The following is a 14060-nucleotide window of genomic DNA, read 5'->3' as shown; positions in this document are numbered from 1 at the left end:
GTTAAACAGCGGCTCGGTAACCTGCCGTCCTACAGCGTGTTGGGTCAGTCAAAGCAAGTCCAATTCAGTCCCTTAGAGTTCTGCAAAGTGGACTTGTTTCCACTGTTGACCACAGTTATTAGTCTTACTGTAATACCATGTGAGAACACTTGAGGAAATATTAGCGGAATATGAGCATCAGGACTCTCAGTCCATTTAGTTGTGTTGCTTAGCAAGAGAAACTGAAGGCAGTCAGGTATCAACGTGTCTGAGGTAAACAAAAAGATACATAAGGGATATTTTGTACCTTGTGCAATCGGTGTGTGAATGTGTGTGAATGTTTATCTGATGAGCAGGTGGCACCTCGGCCAGTGTATGAATGTGTGTGTGTGTGTGTGTGTGTGTGTGTGTGTGTGTGAATGGTACCATGTAAAAGCGCTTTGAGTAGCCGTTAAGACTAGAAAAGTGCTATGTAAATGCATTCCATTTAAAATGCAGTCCATTTTAATGACAGTAAACATCCTTTCCACCCCAAATTTGATATAGTTCACACATTTGGTAGACAAAAAGACACATAAGGGATCTTTAGTACCTTGTGCAATCAATATAATAAACAAACAGCAGTAAAACGTGCCCATGCCGAGAGATTTCAATAAGTTGTATTAACCTTTGCACAAATATTGCTGTGCTGTAATGTGTGTTTTTATTGAGATATATTTGTTCTCGGTACTGTTTCTTGTCTTTATTGGTGAGACAAAGACACATTTTCTGGCCTGATGGGAAATAAAGATCAATTTTATTCATTTCTATTCTATTTTAGTTTACAACCAGTGGTCTACCATATAAAACAGTGGTTGCTAGGTGATTTAACCCTCCACTCAGTCTGCAGACTATCTACTCTTTTATACAGCGCCTTGGTGCTTTTTGTACAGCACTACAGGCTACACGTTGTTTAAATGTGCTCTTACTTACTTACAGAGCTTCGTAAATTGAGCTCCATATCTCGTGAAATTGTTTGTCGTTGTTGCTCTCTTACGACATCGTCCTTTCAGTACTCAAGTCATTTTTCTTAATGTTTTCCACTATTGAAGTGTTAGTGCTTCCTTATTTTTCCAGTTTTGCAATATGAGCTTCTTATGACGAATATACGTGGTTATCTGTTAGCACTTAACAAATAACATTTGTTCTCAAGTTGGTGAAGTGGAAATAAGCTGCTCCAAACACTTTATGGTTAAAAGGAACACGTCCTCCATCACACTTAAATCAGTCTCACACAGGTAGAAATGACATCTGTTAAATGATCTTGATTGATTGACAACCGTATTTCCTGTCCTGTCTTCTCAGATTGATCACTACGCCCAGAGGGATCTGAAGAAGGGCCTCCAGCTCTTTGGCACAGAGGGAAACGTGGGTCTGACCAACGCCTGGATGATAGTACAAACTGATGTAAGATGTGTGATCACCGGAGGGGGCGGGTGGTGCTGATTCAAAACACAAGTTGGAAGATATTTAAGACACAAAGCCCCAGATGTTTTTGAGACATCTTTCTTCTACTCAGTTACAGTTTGCAGAGTTAATGATGCTTTAAAAACATTATGTTGTGAACATTGCAGCCCATTCAAAATTAACGGCAATGCCATTTAGCAAGTCAAGTCATAAATACCTTGTCATGAGCTAAGGATACGTGACATTTAACTGCATTATTCATCGTGGCACTGCTTACGTTTGCTATTGGCAAGGTTTCCCCATTTGTACCACTCTGATCACATTAAATTAACAGGAAGAAGTTAAATGTTGAAGGGCCATTTGATTTTACATTTCTCCATTTCGTATAAAATTTGAATAGAAGTGCAATATTTCCTGTAGTTAATGGGATATTGACATTTACAAGCAGGCTGGTAAAAAAAAAAATACTGGCAATCTAAAAAAAAAACACAGTACCAGTAAAAATGTGTGAAATATCTCAACCAACTGTAACAAACCCTTGCAGCTTTACTTAGTCCAAATGCTATGGTAGAATGTTGTCAGAGAGATTAATGCAACACATTATAGACCCAATGAGATAATCTTTGTTTCCAGCTCTTACTTTGAAGTGCCTTTTCTTTTGTATTATTTATTTATATTTTCTCACGTTCCTTTGCAAAGAAAAGACAACGTAAGAAATGGAGATTTGGAATTGAGGATTGCTGCGGCTGGTGAATGCCTTTGGGAGACATCAAATGATAGATCAAAGACCTCAGGGCTCTTTGGACTTTTTTCACATGACAGATCCAGATCCAGTATTATAGCTTGTAGTTTTGTTACATTGGCAAATGTGTGGTAAACGCTGAAGTCTGTGTGCATGCATGTGTCTAGTGTCTGGAAGGCAAGTCAGTGTGTGTTTGTATGGGACTAAAAAAAGGCATAAACGAGACAGAAACATGTATTGCTACGCAAATGATTTATGCAAATGTGTGCGTGTGGGTGTTAATGTGCAGATGTGGTTTATTCCTGCGTACAGAATAATAGTATGAGGAGAATCTGCCTGAATGAGCCACTGTTTGAAAATGCATGTTTGCAAGCATGAATGTGCACTTTTTTACTTGTCAAATCACGGTGTGTGTGTGTGTGTGTGTGTGTGTGTGTGTGTGTGTGTGTGTGTGTGTGTGTGTGTGTGTGTGTGTGTGAGATGAAGTCCATTAAAAAGTAGCTCTCATTCTGTCACTGTTCTTCTCTCCCAAGCCTCCTTCATACTGTACATGCTGAGTCACTAAATAGATAAAACAGCAGATGTCCCTGGAGCAAAGTTCACCCTGAATATTATAAATGACTTCTTATGGAATACACAGAGAATCTACATACATGAGAAGAAGCAGTAAAAACATCCACAACATGCCAAATGCCGGCACAATAAATCAGAAGGGTAACACTGTAAATCTTTCAAGGCAAAAACATTTGAATATTACGACTTTGTTCAGTTTTTACGCCTTTGTTCTCAAACTTTAAAACTAGGTTTCAAATGCTTTCCTGTAATTTGAATTCAGCTGTACTTCATGATAAATTGCAAACTTGATCCATTGTTTAAGCGGGTGAGCAAGTTTTAAATTAACAGACAATCCCTTATTCTGTGCACGGAGCAGGTTGATGGAGCAGTCCCGGTAGCATTATTCCTGTGTGGAAATAAAGTCCATGGAATGAACAAAACATCAGGGGCACTTCATCTTTTCACAACGTACACTGATGAATTGAATTGCTGTGGAAACCATGATCCCTTATCAAAAATCCATACCAATCACAGAGGGGGAAGATATAGATAAAAAGAAGCAGGCAAGTTAGAAAATGATTTTAGGCCTTTGAGACAAATGAGATGTGGATTGTACAAAAGAGGCTGCAGCTCAATATCTGGAATATTGAGGGTTTTCTATACCCAGCACATGAATTATTTTGACCATTAAATCTTGTTCTTGGCAGGTAAATATGTTTTGTTTCCATCAGCGGAGGATGTTTATTTGATATCACACATTAGGATTTCAGTGTCATGATGATAAAAGGCCAGACTCTCTTGACTTATTGTCTCTCTCTGGTGCAGTTTCGCTGCTGTGGAGTAACCAACCACACAGACTGGTTCGAGGTTTACAATGCCACCCGTGTGCCAGACTCCTGCTGCCTGGAGTACAGCGACAACTGTGGCCTGGACAACCCAGGAACATGGTGGACAGCGGTAAGTTCTGGCATTAAAAAACCAAAGTACTGTATACCTCCAAAAAGTTTAACTACTGTAATAACTAACTTTGTAATCTTTTACAGTTTTGTATTTCTACAGTATTATAAATTCACTGTTTCCTAAACCCCTTTCCCAGCGATTGTTGAATCCGTAAAAAGCCACAGTAAGCCTGTGAAGCGGTGTGCATAGGGCTGTAGGAGATACATTCAGTACTTAAAGTTTGATAAGAGTTCAATGATTACTGGTGAGGGTCTGGACACCTCACCTGTACGGGGGAACCAAGGTCCAATTTCATCGAAATTCAAAACATAGAAAAACAAAGAGAAGATACTGTACATGTAGAGTAAGGTCATCACAGTGTTGGTCACATTTAATTTAAATGCAAATTTGTAATGTCGAAAGGTAATTCCTCATTTAATCCCAAATCCTTCCGGGACCATAATTAATATAATTTAACATCCTTTTCTTTCCTTACCAAGAAAATTAAAAAAAAATTCAAGTAGGCTAACCAGTTATCAATTGAAAAACAACTCACAAATTGTCCAATAGGGACAGCCAAAAAGACTAGGCCTGCTATTCTTCTATCTTTTTAATACCTTGGCTGTGCAGCAAGCAAACAGCAGGACATAATGAGAGAATTACAGTATATTCATAATTACTGATATTGAATAATCACCTCTGTCCAGAAGGACTTGACTACTGGTACTATTAATGCCAATCTGATGTATAATTTTTAGTTTTAAGCAGCTGTACTGTGCTGAGAGCTGTTGTTTAACTTTCAGATTGTGATTTAAGCTTAAGAAAGCAACCATACAACAAAATGACACATGTTCTATGTCATGAAATACTTTAAAACTACAAATAAACAAACTACTGACACTACTTACACCTGCGCTGCATCTCTGTAAGTCTCTTCATATCTCCTAGACCGTAGTCTATATCCTTCATGTTCCACTTCCGGGATTGATGCATGTGTTTTCTGTTTCCTTCCGCTTTCTTTGTGTTGGAATTTTAAATTTATTGGATTAGATATTGGATTGGATTTATTAGGACTATTGTTGAGTGCTCCTCAGATCTCTGCAGGGTAAATAGAGACAGGTAGCTAGACTATCTGTCCAATCTGAGTTTTCTCTCGCAAAACTATTTTGCAGCGGCTCTGTGCAGAGTTTAGCACCGCCCATGACGATTCTGATTGGTTTAAAGAAATGCCATTAAACCAGAGCACGTTTTCCTCCCATCCCCGAATGCTGTGTGGAGTAGCCATTGACTGTATAGACTCTCTCTCGCGCCTTGGAGGAGGGTCTGGTAAAGCTAGACTACCTACTGTAGACCGTTAATATTCACAGACTTTGTATCCTGACCAGTTAAAACCAATGATTGATGCTTCTTTGTTGCTGCCAAACCAGTCAGGAAAAAAAGGGTTGGCACTTGGGTTCAAATTCATTAATGTAATGTGGAAAATCTGCCAAAGGGGGTTGGCTATGTGTGAGTGTTGTGACTGTTAATGCCGGTGAAAACAGGATGTGCAGCGAACTGCAGTCAGTCAAAAGAGGAAAATATAAGCTTAATCTTTTTTGCAAGTTTGCCTTAATGAATATGTAACACTTGTAGTGATATCACTACAGTAGGAAAGTATGCAAATATATTAATCTGCTCGTGTAACATGATTCAGCGAGACTGGAAGTGGTTGCAGGAGAGTAATTGAGTGTGTTGAGATAATATGTAGGGACAGATGGTTTTTCTTTACACATTCATTCAGAACTTAAATGTCCCCACCTAAGTGTGAACTGCTCGTCACCCTGGCAAAGTCTGCTGCACTGAAATATTTTACTACAGCTGAAGCAATTTGTGTCTCACATAAAATGAACCACCTGTTCTCTCAACACTCTTCCCATGAACTTGTCATTAACACAATTAGTCCCAGCAGTTGTTAAATGTAGCAAGAGCTAGGAAACTGGCAAATAGCCTTCATTTAAGCACAATAGTCCAAGAAAGGGAAATCTCAATTCTGAACAACCACAGACTCATCCCCTACCTTCCCAACGTTTTGGATGTCTTTTCTGCTCCAGATCACCATCTTTTCTCCAAAAAATGTCAGTCTGGTTTTAAAAACCTTGCTCTATCGGACAGAATCAGCCCTCTCGACTCATGATCTCCTCTTGGCCACATGATTCAAATTTAGCCTTTAGGAGGACAATTAGCCTACGAAGCATAGATGTACGAATGTTTCCTTCATCTGACAGTCAGTAACAACAAAAAATAATTGCTTAAACCTGCATTAAAGCTAGGGTAAGCAGTTATTTGTGTTGTTGCAAAACAACAATAATAACCTTTCAGCATATTGTAAATGAAGTGGTCTGAGAGAAAACCTCCTCCTCTTGGATCTGTTTTTAGGCTTTAGAAAATATAGCCTGTGACGGGAGAATTTGGCCAATCACAGGTCATTACAGAGAGAAGGCGTTCCTATTGGCTGTTCTACAGATGCAGACGCAAATTCCCTTTGGATGGTGAGAGCATGATTTAATGGTGGAAAATTGCTATTCCAGCATTGGGAACAACTGCCTACACTGCAAAGCAGCCCAAGAAAAGGAAGACAGACTTATCTAAAAGAGATTCTGACAATAGACACAATAAAACACATGTTAATATCAGCAAAGTGTTTAAGAGATGGAGAGAAAATGTTGTAAATAGTTTAGCTTTCTGCTAACCGTAGCCAATGTCTCACAGCTGTGGCTAATTTAATGTATCAAGCTAGAGCCTCAAATCACAGTATGTCATCTTAAGCTTCACAGGCACACAAGCCAGCAAAGAAACAGCACGGTAATTCTCATAGAATTGCCACTATATAACTGCATCGGGATCAAAATCACGATCGGGATGATTGAGATGGATGATACTTGTACAGCTTGTACTGTATAAAGCCTCAGCTTTAATTCATATTTATTTGGTCACTTGAGGGCAGCACAAAAAGCTGTAAATACACATATTGGCATTTTAAAACTATATAACATTGGTAGCAACCTTAGGCACACGCGGTAGCTCAAACAACGGCACACTAGCAATAAGTATGCAAGAGTTTTTTTGGTAATGTTTCAATATGCATGCCAAATGACCTCTTTCCCAGCCATTGGCAGGAGCACAGCCTGTTATTTATGGTAGTTTGATTGATTGTGTTCCCATCCGCATTCCGCAAAGAAAGACCCACTCTGCTTTGCATCTGATTGGCTGGTACTCCTTGCCTTCTTCACAGAATGCGGTGCGAAGGAAAAAAATAACACTGGCTGAGCAGGCTCGGCAGATGATGGCAGGCTTAATGCTGATTTGGCAAGGTTGCCGACCTCTATACCTATCTAGACCTGCTATATAATATATAAGTAATACTAATGGATATGAAGGTGGTAGTAAACGGTTGCTTATTAACACATCCATCAGATACGGAGCAATATAAGCATTCATTTAATGTCATGTCTCGGTCCACCTGTTAAATTTTAGATTCCTTCTATCTTTTGGCTGGTCTTCACCAACTCCTGAGGGAAACATCTGGCTCTTTAGCTGCTAAATGCTCCACTATGTTCAGTGGAGCATTTAGTTGCTAACTTGGGCAGTAGTGTACAGTACAGTAAGTTAATCATTTATTGTTGAACACAGAGGCCTGTTGCAGATGAAAACGAGGTTGATGAGAGCAGTGAGTGAACCCAAACGGTAAAGTTGCAGGCTGTAAAATATAACCATAACAATGAGATGAAAGAAACTAGCTTCACTTTGTGTGAAGGAGCGCTAGAACTGAGGGGGACTGTAGAGTCTAGGGATGATTCTCTGTGGGTTCAACAATAAAACACCTTTACATTACTCATAGTCATTTGTTCAAAAATTATTGATTGGAGCATCTTTAACAAAGTATTTTAGTCCTAGCCACATCTGTTTTAAAACTAACCTGTACAAGTGTGTTTCCATAGCCAAGCTCTGGGGCTCGTTGATGCTCAAAACTCAGGTCAAAACTCCAGCAACACTCATGGTCAGTTTTTACCTCTTCTTAAAACAACACTAAGTAACTTTTCCCGCTTCGGTCCCCCTATAGGTTGGAAGCGGAATTGTCCATTACATTACATTATGCTAGTTTGCCAGATCGGGTAGCGGATCTGTAGTTCGAATGAACTGGACAATGTAATGTAATGGACAATTCCGCTTCCAACCTGTAGGGGGACCGAAGAGGGAAAAGTTACTTAAGGCGTTTTTCCATTACATGGTACCTGCTCGACTCGCCTCGACTCTACTCACCTTTTTTGGTTTTCCATTATGAAAAAAAGTCCCTGGTACCTGCCAACAGGAACTTTTTTTAGTATCACCTCCGTTGAGATTCCAAGCGAGCTGAGGCGATACCAAAAGGTGACATGAAAACCTGCAGACTACTGACTGGTCGGAGAGAACTGTCACTAATCACTGCGTCATTCGATTGCTAGCAACAGACAAACGTTTATAAATAGTTTAGCCAGCGTTTTATTTTTTTTTGCTGCCTCCAGCTTCTTTTGAAACAAAATTTGTCTTCTGGCTGTGGCAACAACAACACACCTTCGACGTACTATGTGTGTTTCGCGTTAGGTCACGGCAATTTCCTGCGGCGGCGCTATGACGACCAGCCGTGCTCGCCTCACACTTGAGGCGGTACTCAAAATCTGCAATGGAAAACGGAGGACGGGGCACCGCGGCCGAGTCGAGCCGAGCCGAGGCGAGTCGAGTAGGTACCATGCAATGGAAAAATGCCATTAGTGTTGCTTTAAGACTTCTTTCCCCTCTCCATGCACCTTGGAAGTAGGTGAAGTTGTGCCAGAAACTCCCACCCTTTGATGCTTTAACAGCCCACACTGTGCTGCACAGGGCTTTTCAAAACCCAACTAACTAATAAACAAACACATTAGGAAGTTCATAAAACAATGTTTTACACTGGGTCACTTTAAAAGTATTATAGCCATGAATTGCAAGAAACACCATTTTTGCATTTAAGTTATTCAGTTCGCTAAAAAAAAGACTAAATGAAAAACACAAAAGCAGCAAACCTACACACCAGCTGATCGTTCAGCTCTGCCAACTGCAAAAGCTGATTATTGTGCTATTTTTTGGAGGATCCGCATGAAAGATAAAGAAAATAAAGTGTCACAGTAGGACGTGTGAACATTAGAATAAAAATAAGTTTCAAAGTCAACACATTGTCATCACACTGAGCGGCTACAGCAGTCTCTGTACATCATAACAGTAATGACATGATTTCAAGCTTCAGATGTTGTTGAGTCGTTGCAACAACATGGTAAATGGGCCCATTCAAAAAATCATATCAAGTGTGCCAGATGTCGCCTGTAGAAATGGGCACGGTTTGTAAAGCTCCAGATTGTGTCCATATCTCTTTTAAAAAAATATTGTATATATTATATATATATATATATAGTATTTTTTCTTATAACATATTTCATTAGCGGAAATATATATTATGATACAAGATTCAAACGTACAGTATTTAAATTTTTCGGAATCAACCATTTACAATGGAAAAAGAAATAAAACAGCCAAGGTATATGCAAAAATCCAAACAAACCAACCCACCCAGATACCCTTAATGTTCAACTATGTGCCGTTTTATAATACAGTAATCTGCCATAAGACTACAGTATGGTATCAATTAGACATACAAGGGAAGGACAGAGCAGAGGACCAAGTCAATAAACACAATTGATCATGATTCTCATTTAGGAGGTAACACAGATAGGTTGCTAAAATATTACAGGTTGTTTTTAGTCGCTATGGTACTATTATCAATAGTATGGTGCAGTGTTTCAAAACTTTCAAAAATTCTAATTGTAAATCATTAAATCTTGCATTCAAAGCAACTGATTCTCCTTTCATTTGGCTTGTAAACATCTTTCACTACAGTTTCTGGTGAAATACAACGAGTACATTTGTTAAGTCACCTAAACATATCATCATGCAATTCTTTCAGTTAAGTTATTGTAACAAGCACTTAGTCCAAGACCAAACAATGGAAGATACATGTTTCAAAATGACCCTTTGAAGTGCTATAGATGATCTGATTGCTTCACTGTTTTCACATTACAGTAGGCAAAAAATGAATTACTCATCAAATTCAACAACAAACTATTTCCATAATTCCTATCCCATAATCAGAAGTGTGATCAATGAAGACATCTTCCCCAATCATCAATGCAAGAAACGTTTACTGTATTGCAACATTACTGTAAGGTTTTGTCTAATCAAATACTGTAAAAAAAACAAAAAAAAAAACACTGTAAATTGTTTACTGTAAATACAGTAAAGGTTTTCTGTAGTACACACAACACTAATCTGCATCAATTCGGTGTCTGGATTTGGCCATAACTTCTCGTCCACATCACAATGTATGTTTTCATAGTTCAAAATCTTCTTGAATGTCGAATCCAAGCCTGACATTGGTCAGCAGCGATGTCATCACAAGCCTCATCCACCCTGTTGTATTGTACACACTGTAGTCGTTGCAGTGGTCCTTTGTGGTCCTACTGTAAGTTACCATCACTAAGGTTGTGGGTTCAAATCACAAATGACAAGGTCACAAAAAAATCTCCCACCGTAGGCTGGTGATTCCGAAGTTTTGCATTGGACTATATCAGGAAAAAACAACAACCATACAAATATTTCATTGACTGTCAGTTATGAACAATGAGCATAGCGTTAGTAAAAGGCATTTTAACAATAGAGAAGAAAATCCTATCCACAGTTATGCATGTACTTTGTAAGACCGTGTTGTATTTCAATGTGAAACTGGTCTTTCTATGTAGTTTTTTTTTGTACACAGTCAATGTCAGATGTACTTGGAGTTGTGAAAAGAGGTACTTTTTGATGATCTGTTGGTTTATTTGTACATAAGGTAGTGATATATTGCCACATACTTGTGGGAATAGTACCATAGTGTCAGAAAAAAACTATAAGTGAAAGGTTGCCATTTCTTCTTGTGTGTATTTTCTGCATTTTTATTATTAAAACTTTTCAAGTATCATTCCTCAGAGGCCCTGTTTCAACCTTGTACTAAATCACATTCTTCTGTTTAGTAAAAAAAAAAAAAGTATCTCAAGTAAAACTTGCAAAGGGCAGATTAAACATGCTGCCACCATGGTTACATGGTGTGGACTTGGGAGCAGAAAGCCCTTCATCTTTAAATACAAACCCTTCACTCCAATTGTCTGCAACTCGATTCAATTTGTCCACTCAGCATTGGAAAGGCCAAGCGGTGGCCAAACTGCAGCTGTTTCAATTGTAGAAAAGAAATGAATAACGTAACCTTTTAAAATGTCTTTCTATTACTGTTCCTGAAACCAGGTTCTGCACAAACCATTGAAAGGTTCTTCAAAAGTATGCATATTTACCTCCTTCAGGCGACAGCTTGTTGGCCTTCACCTAGACCTCTGAATTCCACCGGCCCTGCTAGTGCGAAAGACAAATTAAATCTAGATACATAGTTCTGTATTTTGATTCATGTTTGCCCTGCAGATCACAGATTCAGTTTGTGTTGTTCACATTACTGTACGCATAACAGAGCTATCTTCCAGTAATACCTGCAGACCCTTTTTCTTTTAGTTATACATTGTATAGTTTAGAGACATTCATATTTCTGTGGTGCACAGTATAACGTGATGGCCATTTTGATCCAGAAGGTTTACCTTTGCTTTTCAGTTTGAAATCAAATCATACTCCAGGGATTTCTTTATTGAGCTCCAAGTAGTCTGACTCACCGGATGTAGACTCTGGGTGTAAGCCTGCCGATGGCCGGCTCTTTTAGCCTAACACACAAACAAAAAAGACACACTCAAAATAGGCATGATGCGCGCGCACACACACACACACACACACACACACACACACACACACACACACACACACACACACACACACACACACTCTCTTTGAAAGCCTGCACATGTTTCCAGGTTTCCTCTGTATGTAAATAACAAGTGTGTGGGTTATGAATGGAAACATTGAGACTGTAATTACCTGAGAAAAATGGCAGCATTGGTTGTTTAAATGCCTAAAAGTCCATACCGTTTATGTTTAGTATAAGTGAAGTCGGGTCACCAAAGCGCGTGACTTTGACCTGAAAGACTGCTGTTTGCTTCCCATCTACAATACCATGAAAAAGTCAATGTTGGTTTCTTTTAAAGAGCAACTTAACACCCTGTTTTAGCTGGCAAGTCCAGACTACTTAGGAAATGCATGGGCCTGGAGGAAGTGACAAGTGGCTGGAGAGCAGGGCCCGAGGGGCTAACTGAGGAAAAATAAAATGAAAACAATTAAAGCAGCCGTGTGACATTCCTAATGTCTAAAGTCAAGGGGGACAAAATCCAGAGTCCTCTTCCTATGGAAAAATACATTATAAGCTTTTACCCTTGTGTTGTCTTCTCGTCAACCACGCAACCTTTAGTTTTTTTCTGGGTCAAAACTTTAAATGAAAACTTTTTCAAGCGATTTTGTCGTTGATTTTTCTCAGCGATTTTTTCCCCAGGTTTTTTGTCACTATTTCTGAAGTTTTTGTCGATTTTTTTCCCCAGCAATTTTATTTGATGTTTTTGTCAATTTTTTGAAGCTTTTTCCAACATTTTTGTCGATTTTTTTTCCTGCTTTTTGCAAGCTTTTTCCAACAAAATTACGTTCCTCCACTGAAGCTCAACACAGAAACACTATCCAGAGTAACATAAAGAAGGAATTATGAACCTGCACAGCTTTCATAAGCAAACCTTTTTTTTGTAGAACACCCATTAGGGATGTTTTGAAAGGCAACGACAGACAACCTATTGTGTTTTTCAGCATGGAAGTTTATTCTGGACTTTTTGTAACCGTCAGTGTCACAAAATAATCTCAGCCCAGCGGATGATGGGAAATCCATCGTCACATAAGACCGGGACACACATTGCTGAATCAGCACGGACCACCCAGAGCATCCCAGTGGGACTCTAACCAGAGTTTTCAAGTAGGAAAACACAAACCATTTCAACACCTTAAGTCTTGGGCTGGCTTAGCAGGTTCAGGTTTGCTTATCTTTTATTTCACGGTTTTATGGGAGTCTGCACTGGACGTTAAACACTAAAAATATGAATTTATTTATTTTCAGGTGCAGCTCTGTGGTCCAGGAGAGTTGCAGTGAGGGCAGCAGTTTCATAAATAACACTGAAGCTGAACTAAATTTTAGCTGACTGAATTATTTTCCATATTGATCCAGCACAGAATTATTTCACCTTGCACAAAGTAAAACTTATCTTATCAGTGACAGTGAAATGTAGATTGTGTTTGGTTTCCGTGGCTCTGACTCTGCTTCTTGATGGAAGGAGATTTAAAAAAAGAAAGAAATAAGAAATAGCACAATCTGGAAGGCATGTCTGCAAGAAATGTATAATAAAATAAGAGCAGCGGTGTAGACTGTTATGATAGCACCTTTTTCCTTTACTACAGTATGTCAGACTGTCTTTGCAGTTTGGCACACGTCTTAAAATGTCTTATAGGTGACGGAACCATGTGTAAATGCCACTCCCATCACTTTTAATGCCATCTTTCAACTGTTCTCAGAAAGCCACTTTCTTTCCTTTGAAGATTCATTTCCTTTTCATTACGTCCACATGTCTCTGACCTAAAAGGGCATTTGTCTATTTTCTCTATTAATTATAATAACCTTTCTTTTCTTTCTTTCTTTTGGGCACTATACGGCTTGGGGACATTTTCCCAGAGTTTGAGAAGAGATTTTGAAATGCACTCTAGGTGCTGAAAATGTCTTAGTTACAAGAAATGTGGAAGCAGTGAGAGTTTTTTTTCTCGTCAAGTCGCCTTCAAAATGTATTCAAGCAATGCCAGACATGAAAAATGCAGCACGTCCCCATGTCTCAGTGACACTTGCAGTGTATGGGCTGCTCTCGTATTCACATTACTCCTGTTTGTACAGCTGAGGAGAGACAAGGACAGCAGGGACTCCTGTGAATTTTGGAAAGTTTCCTCAAAGAATATTAGGTCAGAGGAAGAGAGGGGGAGATAAGTTATTTTTTATTTTTGTTTATTTGAATAGGGACAGATACAAAAAAAACATAGATTATTACTCAAAGAACAATCCAATGCCTGTATCACAGTGTTTATAGCCATGGCTAATTCGCAACACCTGTCCCTAGAAGGGCTTTTAACTAAGTTAATATCTTATAATGTTGCCACACGGGATCGTTTAGCCAAAGAACATGTTTCATCACAGTTGGAGGAGACTTGCTGTAAATGGTACAAATGGTGTAGCGCTGACCATCTAAATGGTGAGTTTACATTTGTATATAATGTTTGCTCGTTCTGTGTGTGTGTGTGTGTGTGTGTG

At 39.0% G+C, this 14060-nt stretch overlaps 1 protein-coding gene across 4 annotated transcripts in view; it reads left to right on the top strand.

The window, feature by feature from the left end:
* Positions 1-14060, top strand: part of tspan4a (tetraspanin 4a) — a 169144-nt gene that overhangs the window by 137576 nt on the left and 17508 nt on the right. For all 4 annotated transcript variants that reach the window (XM_078256863.1, XM_078256871.1, XM_078256881.1 and 1 more), the window contains 2 exons: positions 1324-1425; positions 3548-3679. In XM_078256863.1, coding sequence (XP_078112989.1) covers positions 1324-1425; positions 3548-3679 — 234 coding nt within the window. The remainder of the gene's footprint in view (positions 1-1323; positions 1426-3547; positions 3680-14060) is intronic.

The sequence above is a fragment of the Sander vitreus genome, chromosome 1 (genome assembly GCF_031162955.1).
Source record: "Sander vitreus isolate 19-12246 chromosome 1, sanVit1, whole genome shotgun sequence".
NCBI lineage: Eukaryota > Metazoa > Chordata > Actinopteri > Perciformes > Percidae > Sander > Sander vitreus.
Note: the sequence above shows the minus strand (reverse complement) of the source record. Positions and strands in the feature narration are given on the sequence as shown.